Source organism: Anabrus simplex, chromosome 1 (assembly GCF_040414725.1).
Source record: "Anabrus simplex isolate iqAnaSimp1 chromosome 1, ASM4041472v1, whole genome shotgun sequence".
In the NCBI taxonomy this organism is placed as follows: domain Eukaryota; kingdom Metazoa; phylum Arthropoda; class Insecta; order Orthoptera; family Tettigoniidae; genus Anabrus; species Anabrus simplex.
In genome coordinates this window covers 1,477,670,264-1,477,691,917 of record NC_090265.1, presented here as the reverse complement: position 1 = coordinate 1,477,691,917, position 21,654 = coordinate 1,477,670,264, and the positions used below count along the sequence as shown (strand labels likewise).

Sequence of the window (21,654 nt, the reverse complement as noted above, 5' to 3'; positions counted from 1 at the left end):
TTGTCGTGGAGGAGGATGACCTGTCGAATCGGTTGTCTCATCTTTTGCGGTGATATGCAAACCTTGCCTTGTTCAACAGCTTGCAGCAGTAACCAGCATTGATTGATTTTTTGCATGAGCAACGCACAATCAGCAAAATGCCTCGGCGATCAAAAAAAAAAAAAAAAAAAGGTTGCAAGAACCTTGCCAGCTGACAGTCGAGTATTGGCTTTCACCGGTGCTGCCTCCCCTTTCCTCCGCCACATCTTACTGGCTTGTTTGGATTCGGGAGTGTAGTGGTGGACCCACATTTTGTCGCAGGTGACGATCCAACTCAAAAATGCGCGAGTGAGATAAACTGATATAACCTGAAAACAATATTCTCTCACCCATGGGTGGATGATGCAGGTGTCGAGCTCGAATTATTATTGTTATTACTTGTATGGCTGTGAAGGGTTTACATCCAGTTAGTATTATTATTATTATTATTATTATTATTATTATTATTATTACATCATATATACATAAAATGCGATCGTGTTGTTTGTGAGGTTATGTCATGAGACATGTGCTGTACATAAATATGCATATGAGTTCAGTTAATGTAAATTGATATTATATAATTTATTGTTACCTGTATATGGTGTGTGATCTGCTACAGAATTGTGAAACACACTGTAACATCCAGAATGGTATTAGGTAGACGAGAACTCGGTGGAATATTCTATACATTATAACCATGTTGTTAAGCACCCTTAGAATTTATGAGAAAATGTACCTTCCTAGAAGACTGGATAGGCACATATATAAGGAGGCGATCTTGACGGTAGTTACGAATTATTGTTTAGTAGAGTTATGTTGTAGCATGAGTATACTTGTGACCTCATGTTTTTGTGACATGTTTGTAAGCAGTCAACTGTTTCAACTATGTTTCTAGGTTGTAACCTCCATGATTTTGTGATGGGCAGTTGTTAAAATGGCGGCTTGTCGACGTGTACATTCTGTTTGTGACAACCGTGATTAAGGTTATGTGTACATTCAATCTGTAAATAATAGTAAATAAATCCATGTACACAGGTTGACAGGATTTTTTGTGCGTCATTGTGGTTACATCACTTCTTCCGCAAACCTTGCTGTAAGCCTCTGACAGACCTCCAAACGTCTCAACTTCAGATTTTCGGTCAAAAGGCGAGGGACCCCTCTGGAACACACTTTACGGAACTGAAGGTCGTTTGTGATGATTACTTGACAGCTCCCATAACTAATTCCGACTTGTTCTGCAATTTCTGATACTCTCGCCCGTCGATTGTCTTCAATAATGTCTTTAACCACATGAATATTTTCATCTGTAATGCTGGTCCGAGGACAACGATTGTGTTACTAATTTTCAACACGTTTTTGTCCTTCCTTGAACTTTTTATGTCAGGCAAACACACGCGTCCTTGACAATGTTTGATCACTGAACTGTGCAGTCAATCTCTGACAAATTTCCGCCACTGTAACTCCTTCACGAGCAAGAAATTCTACAATTATGCGTTGCGCAGCGGAGGGGTGCACCTGTTGCTCCAACACCGTGAGAGTTACTGATGAAACAGCGTGAAATATCTAACAGCACGCTCTCCCCACTCCTAATGGTCCTGCCTAAGCACAGCAGAAGCGCGGGGCCAGTCCTACCAACTGTTGATGTTCAGGAACAGAAATTCATTTTATATTTGATCGACCTTGTATTATAAATTTGTATTGGTATGACACTTGAATTGCAACACTATTTCGCATATTGAGTGTATTTTTCTTTTCTTTCTTCTTACCTTCAATAACTTTAAAATATTTTGCTTACATGACTGTAATTCATAAGATTTACACATGATTTAACTTTTAGGAAAAATAACTTGTTTCCTGCATTCCTATTTTCTAATCTTGTTCATGATCTGTTTTGAGAAACTCATTCGAGCCTTGGCCTACTTTGATATTCAGCAAGCCTGGTGCTTCTCTAGCCTGTCTGCCATTTTCTTTGAAGAGGGTGTCCAGCTCCATGGCTAAATGGTTAGCATGCTGGCCTATGGTCACAGGGGTCCCGGGTTTGATTCCTGACGGGGTCGGGAATTTTAACCATCATTGGTTAATTTTGCTGGCGCGGGGGCTGGGTGTATGTGTCGTCTTCATCATCATTTCATCCTCATCACGATGTGCAGGTTGCCTACGGCGTCAGATCAGAAGACCTGCACCTGGAGAGCCAAACATGTCCTCGGACACTCCCGGCACTAAAAGCCATACGCCATTATTTCTTCTTCTTCTTCTTTTTGAAGAGGGTTTACTGGGCTTTCCTTATCAAAATTCCCTAACTGTCTACTAGGACCACAGGACAAACAAGAGAGGGCAGCATGGATTTGTGTTTTTAGTAACAGCACTGAACATTGTCAGTCCGAGACATGTGTCCAGTGAGTAGAGGAGAAAGTAGAAGCAACAGCAGTGGTGGCTGGTGCAGAAAATCAGTTGTGTGCTGTAACCCATCCCCCGTCCAAAAATAAAAATATTTAGAAATATATGTGGTTTTCAAGAGACTCTCCACTGAGTTTTTCATACTGAACAAATACGCACACAACCCCAGCACGTATACACATTCTTCATACAAAACTAATTAAACACACAATAATACCTTCGATCACAAAACATTCACGAACCCAGAAACACTTGGTGTGAGCGCGCAGAAACAGAACTTCGCAACGTTATAAAAATCATTAAAATAAAATCAGCAACATTGTAATGCAAAAGTACATGTTATGTTGTTATAGTGAAATGTATGGCCGCCTCCGTTGTGTAACGGTTAGTGTTATTAGCTGCCGTTCTCAGGGGCCCGAGTTCGATTCCCGGTACCGCCAGAAATTTAAGAATGGCAGAATGGCAGGAGGGCTGGTATGTGGTTGACATGCAGCTCCCCTCTATTAGGGGTGTGCCTGAAAAGAGCTGCACCATCTCAGGATAAGGACACGAGTTTACTTAGTGAAATTTATAAACTAGACATTTTGTAAGTAATGGACATCACAATATCATGTCCTTATTTTGACAACATAAAAAGTACATTTTTTAATAGTTCATCGATTTACAAATGTGGCTATGGAGTAGGCAAGTTGGGAGTATTAAAAGACCTGCAGGTGATGGCTTCCTCTACAGTATTTAGTTTCCCGTTTGCTTTGAACGATCCACTCGTAAATACTACCGCTGAGTCACCTGCCACGTTCTCATTTCGGTCAAAATGCTGGTGTGATCAGTGCTGCCTCGATGTGGTCGAACGAAGACTCACTGTGAAGTGATTTCTTGGCTGTTCTTTCCACAGCCTATCAAAGAAGTCAGGCACGTATGCGCAAACGGCAGAGTTCCTGCTTTGTGGCAAAAGGCTTGGAAATTCTCGCTGAGCCACGCTGAGCTGTGATCTGCACAGCCAGCACCCGGCATGGAGCGCACGACTAACATGGTTGTGAGGGGAGTTGAATGATTTGTTATTCTTTGGCTGGCGTCTTTTACATTGCACTGTATTTGATTGTAGATAATATTATTAAAGTAATTTATTTTTCAAATAGACAATGTGCTGCAGCACTTCAGCACACAAGGTACAGCCGCTCCTGAGCAACAGTGGTATGTATTGGATATGTTCAAATGAGTACAATGTAGCAACATTAAATTCTTGTGCAAAGAAGATACTTTGGCAAGTGAAATCTTTGGTTGGATGCAAGTGATACACATAAATGAAAAATATAATGAGAGACCTAGATGTAAGGCATGTAGATACATTTTATTAATATTATTGCACTTTTATGGCTGCATTGGACCACTGTAGTCAATTTCTGTCTGGTCTTTTATGATGTTTTATGTTTTTTCCTTTTTGTTCTTCCACTATTTATGTAGATAAATATTATAAAATATTTAACAGTTAAGCCCTTTTCTGCATGAAAGCCATAAGAAGAATTCTAATGATGCAATTCATCTGACATTTTTTTACTGTATGAAACTGTCAGTACAATATGCATACTGAAGGATAATAAATTAGGCTACATATTCATATTAGATTTTTAATTACAAAGTTTTGAACTTATCATTGCAAAAATAATGCATTTTTCATCATATAATACCCTATAAATAAAAATTTAGATAAGTAATCATTACATTTATAGTTCCATATGTTCCACAATGTGTTATGAACTCCTAAAAAAAAATCATAGCTCTGGGATTTATAGCTTTGGAGAAAAGGCTTCAGATTCTGCCAAAAATGTATATTAGATAAAAATGCATTTAAAATTTGGTTACTATATTCAAATATGAAAAAATGCTTAGCTTTTCCTAAAAAATTATAAGTCCCAGAGCTATGATTTTTTCATACACATTGTAGAACACACAGAACTATATTTGTAATGATTACTTATTTAATTTTTTATTTATATGGCATTATGTGATGAAAAATGTATTATTTTTTGGAATGATTACTTTAAAAACTTTTAAGTAAAAAACTAATATATGCCTTTTATAACTACAAAATATATACACAATGTAAATTACACTGTACAGATTGCAGAAAACATGTTTCCAAAAATCTATTTTTGACACCAAATTCATTACATTTCCCCTTCATTAATAACAGAATTACATACTATGAATCTCATGTTAGATCCGTATTGACAGTTGAAATTCTTACAAGATTATACAAAATTATGTTGATATCCTCCTAGTCAATAATATTTTACATCCAATTAAGACGAAACTTTACACAGACATAGACATGTTTCGACCCGAAAATTAACTTGTCAGAGAACACGGGTGGTACAAGCGGGCCACGTAACGTAAGTTAATTTTTGTTCTTCATAACTCACCTTAAATGTTTTCCTGTTAGTCACCATTTTTCAACTCTTAATTTGACTTTTATTATCCATTTCACTGACTAGAAATCAGATGGTTCAACTTCAATAAAAGCTTACGTATATCAGCCCATGTCCGAACATAATAACCAAGCCAACAGTTTACACACACTAGTTAAACTACACCAGGGGACAACAAAAACATTGAAAGGGCCGATGACCTAGATGTTAGGCCCCTTTAAACAACAAGCAACAAACAAGCAAAACAGTGAGACAAAGGGGCCTCCAGCTCAAGACTGTTTTAACGATCACCGTCTCACAGTTTTTAATTTTCATCACACTTTTTAAGAAAAAAATGTTTAATTAACATTTAATTTTGTGTGTCTGATGTTTGTAATTCATTATATATGTCTTACTGAGGATGACCCTATGCCGGGTCGAAACATGTCTATGTCTACGTAAAGTTTCATCTTGATTGGATGTAAAATATTATAGTATTGACTAGGAGGATATCAACATAATTTTGTACAATTTTGTAAGAAATAATAACAGAATGGCGTTTTGTTCCTAAAAGAACATTGTCAGATTCTACAAAATCACTTTTATCACGTGTATATAATTTCAATATTGTTTATGTTTTGCAAAATGTTACTGATTAAGAATAAGCAAGTGTAAAACCATTTTATGTTAAAATTCTGTATTCAGTGTCTTAATAAATGTGGAAATGTTTTCTGGATTTCTCTTATTGGATTCTATCTATCGTACATCCACTTCTCTCAGCTGTTAAGCCTGGAAACTTTAAAGGTTATATGTTATCTAGGTCAAAAATGAAAAGAAAATGGCTTCCATTTTAACAAAATATTACCCTGTATTCAAGTGATGTGCCCAGTTTTGATGTGGATAGGTATGCAAAGCAGATAGGTACCCATAATTACACAAGGAAAGATTGGTGTTGTGGACATGATGAAGGATAATGGCCATAGAACCATATACAGACTGTCAGCAGCAGTCAACCTTAACATCAGATCCATATACAGCATTATACAGTACACATGGAACTGGTGTGTTGGGAAATGTATTCCAAATGGGTACCCTGGCATCTCGACAAACAGAAAGCCACGCCTGGAATATCTCTGCTGATACTACAAGGACGGAGAACATTTCCTGAAACAAATTGTGACTGGTAATGAAACTGGTTGCCACCATTAGGATGAGTCAGGAATGGAGACATCATCTCCACCAAGATCAAAGAAGGCACAGTCATCTTCTTTGGCTGGTAAGGTCTTGTCGACACTGTTCCTCAATGTTAGTGGACCTCTTCTGTTGGAGAAAATACCAGTTGGTGCCACAATCAGTGCTCAATGTTAAGGCGACATGTTACAGAAATTCAAAGGATCATTTAAAAAGATGGCTGGGAAATCTGTCACGAGATGTATTTATGCTGCACAATAATGAATAATGTATCTCTACATGCTACCAATGCAAGAATGGATAGTCTACGCTATTTTTTCCTGCTGACTTACAGACCAGATTTTTCCATTGTGACTATCACATCTTTGGTTTGTTGGCAAAAGTCCTGAAGAGAAAGTGTTTCACTACCAATCAACAGCCCATAATGCTGTGGAAGAGTGATTTAACCAGCATCCCCCTTTGCAGAGGCTATAGAGAAACTTGCTCAGTGTTGGAATGGGTGCCCCAGTGGTGGTGATCATCTGTAGACTCTCTTGAACTGTCAGTATGCTGTTACTGGGATGTAGAGTGTTGTGTGTCCTTCGCGATCTCAGCTCTGCACCTGATAGCTCCGCAACACGCCGCAGCCCGGATCTTTCCAGACTCTACGAGGTGACTGCAGTGCGCTTGCTTGTGACGTCAACCAGCGCTATAAAAGGAGCAGCATTCCGCTACTTCCCAGGACTCCCCAGTGTCCAACGTCAGATTACACTGCAAGTCGAACATGGAAGCTATCCCTCTTAAACATGTGTATCGAACAGGTGGACTGAATTCTGGTTGTGAGGTTTCACCTCTGGGCACTGCCTCACCTCCCGCTTCCTGTAGCCACGTTGAGCCCCGATGCCAGTATTCTACTCATCCCTCAGTCCTCACTTATGCTCCGACATCAACATTAGTATTCTACTAATTGTGAATATTTATGTCAGTTCCTGACAAGCCTACGGCAATTACTAGCATTCTGTTGGTACGAACTTTCATTGCAAGTTACGCTAGTAATTCTACAAGGCAGATAGTTTTCGACTATCTTGAACTCTCCCTTATTTGACAGACTATCTACTCAAGATAGATTTGTGTATAAAGTGTATATTTCAACAGACCCTCAGCCTACTGTTAATATCATTAATCCCATGCAAGTTCATCCAGCTTCAAGAAAATAGTTATATTTATGTACATATTGTGTAAAAACTTATTGAAGCAATAAATTTATGTTGTGTTTCTGTATACCGATTCCTTGTATACAACATAGAGTATATTGTCCAATACATACAGTGTAGTTTCTAGACACCAGTCTATATTTTTAATTGAACAAGCCACATACAAAAATGCATATGTCATTTTGTCTGAACAATGACATCAGTTCTATAGCTACAAGATAAATATGAGGAATGTACAAAAATACTGTATACACAACAATTCTGTATTTTTCCACACTGCACAAGTATATTTCATTGTATTCTTTAAATACACCTATCTGTATCTGCTTTGAAATTCTGCATTATACAAAATTAGTAACTCTGTACACCTTCCGGAACAAAAAGTATTCCATGGGCAAATTTCTTTAATCACGTTCTACTTTGAACAAGCTTTACTGGTTTTTTTTTTTTTCACATTAAATTTCAACATCAGATCTAAGCAGCAACCTGAGTGTGTATCAACAAATCTTTCTTCCTAAATCATTAAGGTGAAGAATATGGTCATCATACTGCTATAGGATCTCACGAAACATCTTGCCTATTAGTAGAAGAAGATCTTGATAAAAGTGCAAGTAGCTTGGTTCTCTGCCGAGGCCATCTCTGAAATAGAAAGGGATGATGATGTATCTTAACTCATAGATTCAAAATCAATACACAGTTTACTTTGAGATGCAAGTAAAGAAGACAAAAGGAAACTATTCCTGTAGAAGACAACATTCTGTACTAATTTAGGACACACAAGTAAAGATGAAAGGAAAGAAATCCTCAATCAATCAATCAATCTTGATCTGCAGTTAGGGAATCTGCCACCTGGACGACTGCCCTATCTGTTGCTTTCCTAGCCTTTTCCTAAATGATTTCAAAGAAACTGGAAATTTATTGAACGTCTCCCGTGGTAAGTTATTCCAATCCCTAACTCCCCTTCCTATAAATGAATATTTGCCCCAGTTTGTCCTCTTGAATTCCAACTTTATCTTCATATTGTGATCTTTCCTACTTTTATAAACGCCACTCAAACTTATTCGTCTACTAATGTTATTCCACGCCATCTCTCCGCTGACAGCTCGGAACATACAACTTATGTAAAAGTTTCAAACAAATTTATTTAAAAACCACCATTCCAATACTTGAAATAAATTTTGAAACTTTTACATTCTGTACTCCAATACGGCTATCATAATGAGACTCAAGACGTGTAACATACCACTTAGTCGAGCAGCTCTTCTTCTTTCTCTCAATTCCTCCCAACCCAAACTTTGCAACATTTTTGTAACGCTACTCTTTTGTCGGAAATCACCCAGAACAAATCGAGCTGCTTTTCTTTGGATTTTTTCCAGTTCTTGAATCAGGTAATCCTGGTGAGGGTCCCATACACTGGAACCATACTCTAGTTGGGGGTCTTACCAGAGACTTATATGCCCTCTCCTTTACATCCTTACTACAACCCCTAAACACCCTCATAACCATGTGCAGAGATCTGTACCCTTTATTTACAATCCCATTTATGTGATTAACCCCAATGAAGATCTTTCCTTATATTAACACCTAGATACTTACAATGATCCCCAAAAGGAACTTTCAGCCCATCAACGCAGTAAGTAAAACTGAGAGGACTTTTCCTATTTGTGAAACTCACAACCTGACTTTTAACCCCGTTTATCAACATACCATTGCCTGCTGTCCATCTCACAACATTTTCGAGGTCACGTTGCAGTTGCTCACAATCTTATAACTTATTTATCACTTTATAGAGAATAACATCATCTGCAAAAAGCCTTACCTCCGATTCCACTCCTTTACTCATATAATTTATATATATAAGAAAACATAAAGGTCCGATAATACTGCCTTGAGGAATTCCCCTCTTTAATTATTACAGGGTCAGATAAAGCTTCACCTACTCTAATTCTCTGAGATCTATTTTCTAGAAATATAGCAACCCATTCAGTCACTCTTTTGTCTAGTCCAATTGCACTCATTTTTGCCAGTAGTCTCCCATGATCCACCCTATCAAATGCTTTAGACAGGTCAATCGTGATACAGTCCATTTGACCTCCTGAATCCAAGATATCTGCTATATCTTGCTGGAATCTTACAAGTTGAGCATCAGTGGAATAACCTTTCCTAAAACCGAATTGCCTTCTATCGAACCAGTTATTAATTTCACAAACATGTCAAATATAATCAGAAAGAATGTCTTCCCAAAGCTTACATACAATGCATGTCAAATTTACTGGCCTTTAATTTTCAGCTTTATGTCTATCACCCTTTCCTTTATACACAGGGGCTACAATAGCAACTCTCCATTCATCTGGTATAGCTCCTCCGACCAAACAATAATCAAATAAGTACTTCAGATACGGTACTATACCGACCAAACAATAATCAAATAAGTACTTCAAACTCTTCGAGGATGGCACTTCTAACAGTTAAAGTAGGGAATAAAACTTATACTTTAATAAATGTCCATGCACCAACAAATGACAAAAACAATAAAGATAGAGAAGGAATTGAAAACTTTTGGGAGAAACTTGATTACATATTATCGAAGATTCCTGATGAGCATATAAAAATCTTACTTGGAGATTTCAATGCTAAAATAGGCAGAGAAAAAAAAAGTATCACACAGTTGTAGGAAAATGGCCAGCTCATAAATTAACGAACAAAAATGGGCAAAGATTAATTGAACTTTGTGCAGATCATGGACTCGTTTTTAAAACCACCAGATTCATGAGGCGACCACATAAACTTATGACATGGAAATGCCCTAACGTAAAATTGGGAGAGTTTCAGATTGATTATGTTGCTATGGATAAAGATTATCATAAAGAAACTTATAATGTCAGAGTCCTCCTGACTCGGATCAGTATATCTCAAAAATAAAAATCAAGTTAACACCAAAAAGGAAACACAAACGTAATCATCTCAAAGCAATGAGAAATTATGATCCCAGTTACTTAATAAATAATAAATTATATTTAGAGAGATCCAAAACACCTTTAAATGACAAATTAGAGATGATAATCAACAAACTTAAAACCATAGCTGAAGAAATCGCTCCAATTAAAAGGAGAAAGAAACGTGCATGGTGGAACGGGGAATGTGACAAAGCAATTCAAGCAAGGCACAAGGCATGATTAAATGATCAACAGAGGAAAACAGAAAAATCTCGAGAAGAACTAATTAATGCCAGAAGACAAACAGCTAAAGAAATGAGGACAATTAAAAGAAATTATCAAAAGGAAATGCTTAACACTATAGAGGAAACATTCAATCAGCATAAAACAAGAGACTATTACAAAACATTCAAGCAATATCAATCTAAGCTTACCCCTCCCACACTTATGTTAAGAAATAAAAATGGAAAAATGGCATACAATAATCAGGATAATGCTAACATCCTTGCAGAATATTTTAAAGAGTTACTTAATTGTGAGGATCCTGTGGAACATTTAGAATTTGACCCTAACCCAAAAAATAAAACTCCATTACAAAAGATTATACCACCAGTTTACAATGAAGTGAAAACAGCAATTAATGCACTTAAAAACTACAAAGCAGCAGGAGAGAATCAAATAGTAGCAGAAATATGGAAGAATGCTAATGATCAGACTATTCAAAACCTACATAAATACATCATTGATATTTGGAACACAGAGAAGCTTCCCGAGGAATGGAATACAGCGATAATCCACCTGCTGCATAAGAAAGGTGATCGCTCCGATCCAAATAATTATCGGGGATATCCTTACTTGATATTGCATACAAGATTTTATCCAAGATTATATACACAAGAATCCAAAATCAACTTGACCAAGAACTTGGAGAATATCAGGGAGGATTTCGACCAGGTAGAAGCTGTCCAGATCAAATCATTAGGTTAAAATGGATAATGATGCACCAAAGAGTTCGAAGTAAGGGTCTAGTCATCACGTTTGTAGATTTAAAAAAAGCATACGACAGTATTCATCGTGAATCATTATTAAAAAGCCTTAAAGAATTTGGTTTACACCAAAAACTTGTTAACCTCATTAGTATGACTTTTAAAAATACGAAGGCAAAAGTTAAATTTAGACGTGAACTGGACTTCGACAAGGAGACGGACTTTCACCATTGTTATTTAACTGTGCATTGGAGAAGGTTATGCGTGAATGGAACAAGAAATGCCAACCAACTATAAAGATCGATAGAAATATTAAACTCAACTGCCTTGCTTTTGCGGACGATTTAGCTTTACTTGCAAATACAATAGAAGAGGCTAAATTTCAAATTGAACAACTAGAAATTATAGCTAAAAAAATGGGATTACAAATTTCATTTGAAAAAACAGAAATGATGCCAACTTTTTAAAGTTGATTTACCAGTTATTCAACTGAACAGTAATAAAGAGATTAAAATTGTTCAGAAATTCAAATATCTTGGGGAAATAATAACGTGGAACACAAATGAAAAAAGAAGCAATAGAACACAGAACAGCTACATTTAAACAAGCACAAAGTCTTACCTGGCCAACCTATAAAAAAATCTCTTTCGATAAACGCTAAGCTGAAACACTATAATTCCAAAGTTAAACCAGAGGCAACGTATGCTAGTGAAACTTTATTCAAATTAAATGTAAAATCTACAACAGACAAATTACAGAAAACTGAGAGAAGAATTCTTAGAACAATTATTAATAAAAAAACACCAAGTTGATGGACAGTGGACACTGTTGCCTAACAACATTGTCTATCATGAACGTGAATCAATAATATCTACAATGCATAAAAGAAGAATTGAAGGGCTGAGAACCATAGTGGGCCAAATGCCATTTTTTAAAAATGGAGAAAATTAAGGTTAAAGTTTAGTCACTGCTATAATTCACAGACACAGATTACAGAGACTACAACATTTGCATATTATAGTTAAGAGATCCATTAATCACTACAAAGCAAAATACAAAGTTAATCTGGCGTTTTAATACAAATAAAAATTAAATGAATACCATCATTTTCCACTGGAGTGGATTTGGCCCAATTTGGCTTTAAACAGAAAGGATGAATTTTAACAATACGCCAGTGGGCCAACTCCACATGGCACTGTAAGGTACTTCATTTTGCTGTAGTTACATTACAATATTGCAAATCCTTAAAAAACTTATGATTAACTGGTGGAATGAATGGAAGCATGCCAATTAAATCATCATATTTAGCTTTTATCAGATTAATAGGTCTTGTGTAAGCAGGAATCAGTTCTCATGGTGAAGGTACTGAAGTTGTTACCTTTACAGATGGCTGCCCTTACGAGAAGGTGAAATATCAAGGATTTTCCATTCTTCCATTTTGTAGAGGGTGTACCTGAACTTAATCTTCAGAGGTTCATTAGACTGGAAACGAAACCACCTAATTTTGAGCCACTCAACCTTCTCCCCATCTACTGTTTCCTTACGAATCACAAAGTTTTTTGAGAGCTCCTTAATGTTCACAAATTCTTTCTGTTCCATTTTCTTCTCACTAAAGGGCTTATTTCCCCCACATTCCTTAACTAAGGTCACATAATCTTGTACCGAAAGCAGTGATTTTGCCTTACATTTTGACGTTTTGATGGTACTAAAATCTCTGTCATTAGGCAAATATGAATGGCCAGCTTCTAGGAACTTATGATCAATAGTTTTAAATTGGGAATAATAAAATAATGTGGTCCACAAAGATGCAATATACTGATTCCTATTCTGACCACCACAAGTGTCTGAATAGGGTATTAAACGATTTGCTGTTGTGCTGACGTTCCTCAGGTAATACAGAATACATTAACATACTTCTGTTGGGGCCCCTTTGTGTTGTATCTTCACCCTACAAGTATATGTACCCTTTTTTATCCTCACAGTTATGTATTCCTACATTATATATCCGAAATTTCCTCATGTAAAAATAAACGCTACTTCTTATTAAGGGACGGAGGAGGGTCTGCTGCATGTCAAATCACTGCTTCTATTTTCCTCGTGGCCGATGTCCGCCATGATACTACGCATATCACGTGACTCAGAGCAAGCGAGGGATTGGTCATGCGGATTTGGCCCACTATGGCACTACCTCCAGTGGCTAGTTCAATTTGTTTGATATTTTGTGACCCTGTAGCACATAAATGGGAAGACGTAGAGATAGCCCAGTTGGAGAGATAATACCTAAGTCAGAGATGAACCTCTAGATTGCATTAACTGAATTTCGACGTTTGGTGGATTTGGCCCACTATGGCTCTCAGTCCTTCAATTTCCTTTTTCTGTCACATATCTAGATTATCAGACACCAGGATATTGAAACAACTATTTGATTACTTTTTGAAGAATAAAATCAATAATAATTGGTTCAAAGAAGTTCAGGATGATTTGGAAGAATTGGGTACAACTCGGCAAAAAATCAAAGACAGAAAAGAGAAGAGGATTTTGAAGAACAAAAGCATAAGTCTCAAACTAAAAACAGTTGAACGGAAACAATATACTATATCGGACACACAAAGGGCTTCCAGGTCGGAGAGGATGAGAAAGTTCTGGGAGAAGAAAAAGAAGAAATTAACTCAAATGTATTGATTTCAGTGCTCCAATGTAGGCGTAAAATATGTAAATAAATAATACAACATACACATTATGACCCTTTTCAAGGAAGGGCTTTCTCATTGTGATTCTTTAGATCAACATCTTGGCATTTTCCATGGCACTGTGCATCAAATCTACTTCCATATATGGTATATACACAGGTTGTCCCAGGAGGAATGGTCAGTATTCAGGGATAAGACATAAACGATCATATGAAACAAAAAACTTAAGGACATATGCCATGTTCCAAATGGTTTCCGAGATAGAACAGATTTAATGTACCTTTGTTTTTGGGCTAGTGGCATACACGTATGTGTCTTACCCATCCAACCTCTTTCACGTTTTAAAATGGGTACAATTTCTGTATGTAATGTTTGCCATACATGTGTTCGTGGGATACTGATACATACAGAAAATCGCTGTGTGCTGGTAGTAGGACTACGCTGCACAATTTCAACAATGTGTTGCTGTTTCTGCACAGGTTGTTGAACTAAACGTGCAGGAAAAAAATGGGACTTGGAAGAATATCTATTTCACGCATTTGTTGAAAATATAAGAAATAAATTGAAAGGACCTATTCAATACAATTTATCAAGTAAATAATATTACATCAGTCTTGAGACTAGTTTCAGCCACTTAGTGGCCATCTTCAGCCAAATAAAATTAAACCGATTACGTGATAACTAAAACATATGTATACCAAACAAAGACAATGTTGAAGGAATAATTATAACATTAAAATACGTAAACAAAACAAACCCCATGGCACTACAGCCCTTGAAGGGCCTTGGCCTACCAAGCGACCGCTGCTCAGCCCGAAGGCCTGCAGATTACGAGGTGTCGTGTGGTCAGCATGACAAATCCTCTCAGCCGTTATTCTTGGCTTTCTAGACCGGGGCCGCTATCTCACCGTCAGATAGCTCCTAGTCACGTAGGTTGAGTGGACCTCGAACCAGCCCTCAGGTCCAGGTAAAAATCCCTGACCTGGCCGGGAATTGAACCCGGGGCCTCCGGGTAAGAGGCAGGTACGCTATTAAAATACATATAATAACAACAATTAAGGTTATGATCTTCTTGTCGTAATATGATGTCTTTAAGTTGACAGGATCTCAGGCAAAGATGGCCACTAAGTGGCTGAAACTAGTTCAAGACTGATGTAATATTATTTAGTTAATATATTGTATTAAAATACAACCTTAAGCTTAAAGTCAAAAGCTGAAGTGTAATTTAAATATTTGTAATACCATACTTATAAACTTCTAAACATCAAAGGGTGTTTGAAAAAAAATACAGAATTATATTTTTGACAGTAAACACATTAAGTAATTATATATCACTGTTGCAAATGTACAGTACATCTTGATATCCTTTTATTTCTTATAATTGCACTTCAATATGGAACAAAAATGAAATTTATAGCCCCGTGGTGTAGGGGTAGTGTCCCTGCCTCTTATCTGGGTGCCCCAGGTTTGATTCCCGGCCAGGTCAGTGATTTTTACCTAGATTTGAGGGTTGCTTCGAGGTCCAGTTAGTCTATGTGATTACAATTGAGGAGCTATCTGACGGTGAGATGGCGACCCCGGTCTAGAAAGCCAAGAATAATGGCCGAAAGGATTTGCCATGCTGACCACACTACACCCCATAATCTGAAGGCCTTCGGGCTGAGCAGCGGTCGTTTGGTAGGCCATGGCCCTTCTGGGCTGCTGCGCCATGGGTTTTGCATTGGTTTTTTTAAATGTGTTGAAAACTCTGGTAAGCTCTCTACGATCAGCAATTTGACATATCAGAAAGCGCCAGTGTTATTTCTCGATAGCAGCAGGAACACTCATCGCAGAAGCCATAAACATACACCATATCTGCATATTTTTCATTACTGTAGATGTGTGGCATAGCCAGCACGTGTATAAGCACAGTTAACCAATGCTTCTCTCTGATACACTCTCAATCCCTCGCACTACTTTACTCACAACTGCGCCTTCAATGGGCTAGTTTAATGGCAGAAAGACATGCCAAGCAAAGAGGCTGAAAGCAACTAGGTAGGTTGGGCTAGAATAAAACATCAAAGAGTAAGAGATAGTTCCTATCATATCCCTGAATACTGAACATTCCTTCTGGGACATCCTGTGCATATATATTTAACCTTTAAGTCCAAAGCTGAAGTGTAATTTAAATATTTGTAATACCATACTTATAAACTTCTAAACATCACAGAGTGTTTGAAAGAAAATACAGAATTATATTTTTGACAGTAACCACATTAAGTAATTATATATCATTGTTGCAAATCTACAGTACTTCTTGATATCCAACACACAATATTCTATAACAATATCGATGAGTTAGTGGCCGTAGGGGCATCAAACATCCCTGGCTGATGCTTTCAGTATTCCAATCCTCCTCAACGTTCTAATTTAATTTATATCTCATCATTAGGGCCACTAAGGACCGCGAGATCTCAACTGTTTGTCTTCTTGCCCACCAGGATTTCATCCTCATAAATATGGTACTATTGTTTATAGCAACCATATACAGCAATTCTGTATCAATGTTGGAGAGTTTATGGCACTGCAAATGCCAACCATTTGGTAAACGTCTTTAAGTGTCACATGCTCCTTGACGTTTAATTAGTTCATAAATAGGCCTACACATAATAGGACTTCAGCTTTGGACTTGAAGGTTAAGTAAATATATGCAATTTTAAAGTAAGGTACTGAAAGGACATGAAAGCATGTACTGGTTTTTCAATTTCATATTTTTACATACATCATTATTATTATGTCTTTCAGCATTCAGTCTGCAAGCCTCTGTGAATTTACTAAATGCTGCCACAATCCTCTTTTGTAACTAGTTCTGAGGACTTGTTTAATTCTATACCTCTTATCTTTAAATCATTAGAAACCGAGTCTAAATACTGTTGGCTTGGTCTCCCTCTACTTCTCGTACGTTCCATGACAGAGTCTATTGCTCTCCTAGGTAACCAATCCTCCACCACTCACCTCACATGAACCCACCACCGAAGATGATTTATGTGTAAAGCTTCATCAATTGGTCCCCAATAAGTCCAACCCCTCGTAGCTGTGATGGCCTTACAGGAACCCTGAAAAGTAACAGCTAATGGCGCTCTGCTGCAGTCCTTAACGGGAACTGAGGCGTGGAGAAGACCTTTGGTATGGCAAAGTTGGCGGAGGAGGAAACCCTCCCTCATGGGGTTAAACGAAGAGGGGAAACCACTGCCTTGTGGTGAAGAGGGACCGATAAAGGCTAAGGGAGGAAACCCCAACAGAAAACAGCATGCCTGGAGGCTTCAGGTGACAGCTCCACCACCAAGCTTGGGTGCTGTGGGTCAATAACTCGCACAACCTTAATTAAGCCATTACAGAAACATCATCAAAGAGAAACTGGACCGATCCAAAGATAATGATTTTTGGCTTAAAAAAAGGTAACAAAGATTGGATTATGGAATGTGAGAACTCTGCAGGAAAGTGGAAGACTAAGAAACAATGTTAGGTTTAAAGTGGAAGACTACGACAGGCAGTGGCATGTATGGAGAGTTATGGCCTGAACATCTTAAGGTTAAGTGAGGTGAGATGGAGCGAGTTTGGGGAATTGACCACCCATGATGGAGCTACATTTATATATTCTGGAAGACCTGAGGGCGATGGAGTTGTGAAGGTATGGGTATATTGATGAACAAGGAGGCTAAGAGAACACGCAGGCTTTCGTCCAAATCGCATGTACCTCAATCAAATAAACACCTTGAGGATAATTCTGGAGCAGTGTGCCGAATGGTCATCTCGCCTCTATGCAGTGATCATTGACTTTCAGAAAGCTTTTGACTTGATCAACAGAGAAGCCATGTGGAAGGAAGTGAAGACCAATATCAGAAATGTTGTGATGATAGTGTGCTATGCACCCACTGAGACAGCAAAGGAAGAAGACAAACAGGGATTTTGTATGCATTTAAATAGCACGATTAAGAAACAGAAGAGGAGATGATGATGATGATGATGATAATTCAGTCTGACCCAAGGATTAAAACCTGTATTGCAACAGTAGAGGAAATCGAGAAGGCATTGAGAGAGTTGCATATTGGTAAGGCAGCAGGCATTGACAACATTTCATCAGAAGTCATGAAGATTGATATGGACACCACTGCAAATTTTGCAGCCTCTATTCGAGAAGGTATGGGTTACTGGAGAAATGCCGACAGACTGGAGATGTGGATTGTTGGTGAAGTTGCCAAAAAAGGAGGATACGTCAAATTGTAACGACTGGCGGGGCGTTACGCTTCTCTCAATCCTTAGCAAAGTCTTTACCAGGATTCTGCTGAACAGAAAGAGTATGTCAACTTGAGGCTCCAATGAGAACACGCAGGCTTTCGTCCAAATCGCATGTACCTCGATCAAATAAACACCTTGAGGATAATTCTGGAGAAGTGTGCCGAATGGTCATCTCGCCTCTATGCAGTGATCATTGACTTTCAGAAAGCTTTTGACTTGATCAACAGAGAAGCCACATGGAAGGAAGTGAAGCATTATGGAGTGCCAAGAAAAATTGTCGATCTCATTCAAGAAATGTACCATGATTACACATGTAGAGTCATTCATGGGGCCATGTATCTGAGCCTATATCTGTACGTTCAGGAGTTTGTCAAGGGTGTATCCTGTCGCCAACTGTGTTCTTGGTTGTGATTGATGTGGTAATGCGGAACGTAACTTGAAATGTGAGACATGGTATCCGATGGGGATTAGTCAATAGGCTTGAAGATCTGGAATTTGCTGACAATTTGTGTCTCCTGTCTGAGGCATATGGGGAAATGCAAGCAAACCACAAAGATTTAATAGAGGAAAGAAAAAAGTGGGACTAATGATCAGTTCAAAGAAGACCAAGGTCCTAAGGATTAACATCAACAAATTAGACCCATTTGCCTTCAATGATGACTCTACTGAGGATGTGGGTAGCTTCACTTACTTGGGCAGTGGTTGCCAAAGACGGGGGAGCTGCACAAGATGTCTTGCAGTGCATTCAAAAAGCAAATGATGTCTTTGTTTGGCTCATATGGTGTGGAAGAACAACAGAATATCTATCGGGACCAAACTCTGCATCTTGCAAAGTAACGTCTAGTCTGTTCTATTATATGGGTCCGAGACTTGGGAAGTAACTGGAGTAATTACATCCAAGTTGCAGACCTTTGTTAACCACTGTTTGTGAAGGATTCTTAACATTACTGGTCAGAAGTAATCTCCAACCATGAACTCTGGAGTAGGATGGGAGAGAATGAGATGGCCATACAGATAAAGCAGCAGAAATGGAAATGGATCGAGCATACACTGAGGAAGGGGAATAAAGCAACTGAGAAAGAGGCACTGGACTGGAACATGAAGGGTAAAAGGAAGGGGGGGAGACCCAAGCAAACGTGGTGTATATCAGTTCATATGGAAGTGAAGGAAGAAGGCAAGACCTGGAGTGAGGTAAAGAGGCTGGCTGTCAACAGGACCAGATGGAGAACAACAGGAATTAAGTCAAGTAAGTTAAGTTCATCAGTCAAGTTCATTCCTAACTTAGCCTTTATCTTCTTATTCCAGTACACCCCTGCCGTTGTTTCCACCTGTTTGTACCAGCGATCATTCTTGCTACTTTCATGTCTGTTAGATCTTATTCATGATATGAGTTCACCCAGATTTCACTCCCGTAAAGTTAAGTTGGTCTGGAAACAGACTGGTGTAAGACAGTTTCGTCTAGGAGCTGACCACCGTACGGAATACCGTTGATCACAACTGCATTAACTTTGCTGCACCTTGATTCAATCTCATTTACTATACTATCAACCTGGGAGAATACACATCCTAAATGCTTGAAATTATCTACCAGTCCAGCTTTGTATATCCAACTTGACACTCAATTCTCTTAGGTTTCTTACCTACTGACATCACTTTAGTTCTGGAAAATCTAATTTTCTTATCATACTCAATGCACCTGTTTTCAAGTTCTGCCAACGACTTGGTCGTAATAGCAGATTGTGCCAAACTACTTACTACATTTTCACCTAAATGAATCCCTGCCACTTTATACCTTTCAGCAGATGATCCATGTAAACTATGAACAACAAAAGTGAAATATTACAGCCTCTTCCTACTCCTGCACGTACCACGAACCAAGAACTCATTCTACCATCAATCCTCGCTGCAGCCCAATTGCCTTTAATTCCATAGTTCTCCACTTTGGCTAACACCCTTTACCTCAATACTCTGTCATATGCCTTCTCTAAATCTATGAAACATAAACATAACTGCCTATTCCTCTCATAGCATTTTTCAATTACCTGATGCATACTGAACATTTGACCCTGACAGCCCCTCTGTGGTACACTGAATGTGCACTGTTAAAGTTAAGTCTAAAACCTCTGTCGAATGCCTCACAAAAATTAGTTTTTCTTTCCGATATGATAGTGTCAGAAGCCGAAATTTGTTCGAGAAAAGGCAGATTCAGAATATGTGGATGTCCTTGAGTATCCAGCACGCTATTATATATACTCAGAATAGTTGACAGTCTGTAACAGTGCTACTATCCCTACTCTGTGGTCTGAAACCACACTGGTTTTCATCCAACTTACTCTCGACCACTAATCGCACCCTCCCTTCCAAAATGGCAGAGAGCAGCTGCCTGGTATACTTATCAATGAAATACCTGAATAGTTGTTGCAATCCTTTCTGTTCCCTTGCTTGTGGATGGGTGCAATTACTGCTTTTTTCCAATCAGTAGGTACATTACTAATATCCCATGCTGATCTTTTACTATATGACACCATTTCATCCCTGCCTTTATATTATATTTCATACCATTTCAGGTCTAATTTCATCTATTCCTGCAGCTGTATGACAATGGAGTTTATTTACCATTTTTTCCACTTCCTCAAACATAATTTCATCAACATCATTGTTCTCCTTCCCACGAGCTCGGTTGTGCATGATGTGACCGGAAAGATTTTCTTTTACATTGATAAGATATAAAAAATATTTGTTCTACCTGTCCAGTGATCCCCTTTTACCCAAAACACTCATTATTTTCCTTTTTCTCTCCCTTTCTAAGATTCTTTATTACAGTCCAGAAAGGTTTCCCTGACGTTTGACCAAGCCTTTCCAGATTATTACCAAAATCTTCCCACGACGTCTTCTTGGATTCAACAATTATTTGTTTCTTTCAGCTACGTACAATTCCCTGTCTGCATCAGTCCTTGTTTGGAGCCATTTCTGATACACCTTATTTTTACATTTGCAAGCTGCTCTCACTGCATCATTCCACCAAGATGTTTGCTTTTTCCCATCTTTACACACAGTTGTCACTAGGCTTCCCTTGCTGTATCTACTACAGCATCCCTGTAGGCCACCCATTCCCTTTCCATGTCCTGAATCTGCTTAATTGTCTATTGTATGGAATTTTTCACTAATCATATCCATGTATTTCTTTCCTTGGAGATTTTCTATTCATATTCGTCTGCAGATTGATTTCTCTTTTTCTGTCCTGGAGTACTTGATTCACTACAGTTCAAACAGCGGTCTGTATCATCAAAAAATTCCTGAAATAACTGAGATTTCCTGAATTCAAAATCGGTTATTATATGGATATGGTGTCCATACCCTCCCATGTTTAGCAGTGAATGGCCTTATGTTTGAAGAATGTATTCATAACTGTTAATCCCATACTAGCACAGAAGTCCAGTAAACGCTTCCCATTCCTATTTGCTTCCATAAATATATTCACCATATTTACTTATCACCTTTTTGTATCCTTCAGTTCTATTTTCAATTCTCACACTAAAATTGCCCATTAGCAC

At 38.1% G+C, this 21,654-nt stretch overlaps 1 protein-coding gene across 2 annotated transcripts in view; it reads right to left on the bottom strand.

Moving 5' to 3' along the window:
• Window positions 1-7,379: 7,379 nt before the first annotated feature.
• Window positions 7,380-21,654, bottom strand: part of LOC136858425 (metaxin-1) — a 236,578-nt gene continuing 222,303 nt past the window's right edge. Inside the window, exon 7 of one of the 2 annotated variants that reach the window (XM_067137956.2) lies at window positions 7,380-7,849. In XM_067137956.2, coding sequence (XP_066994057.1) covers window positions 7,772-7,849 — 78 coding nt within the window. In that variant the 3' untranslated portion in view covers window positions 7,380-7,771. The remainder of the gene's footprint in view (window positions 7,850-21,654) is intronic. The other variant, XM_067137955.2, reaches the window with a different exon arrangement.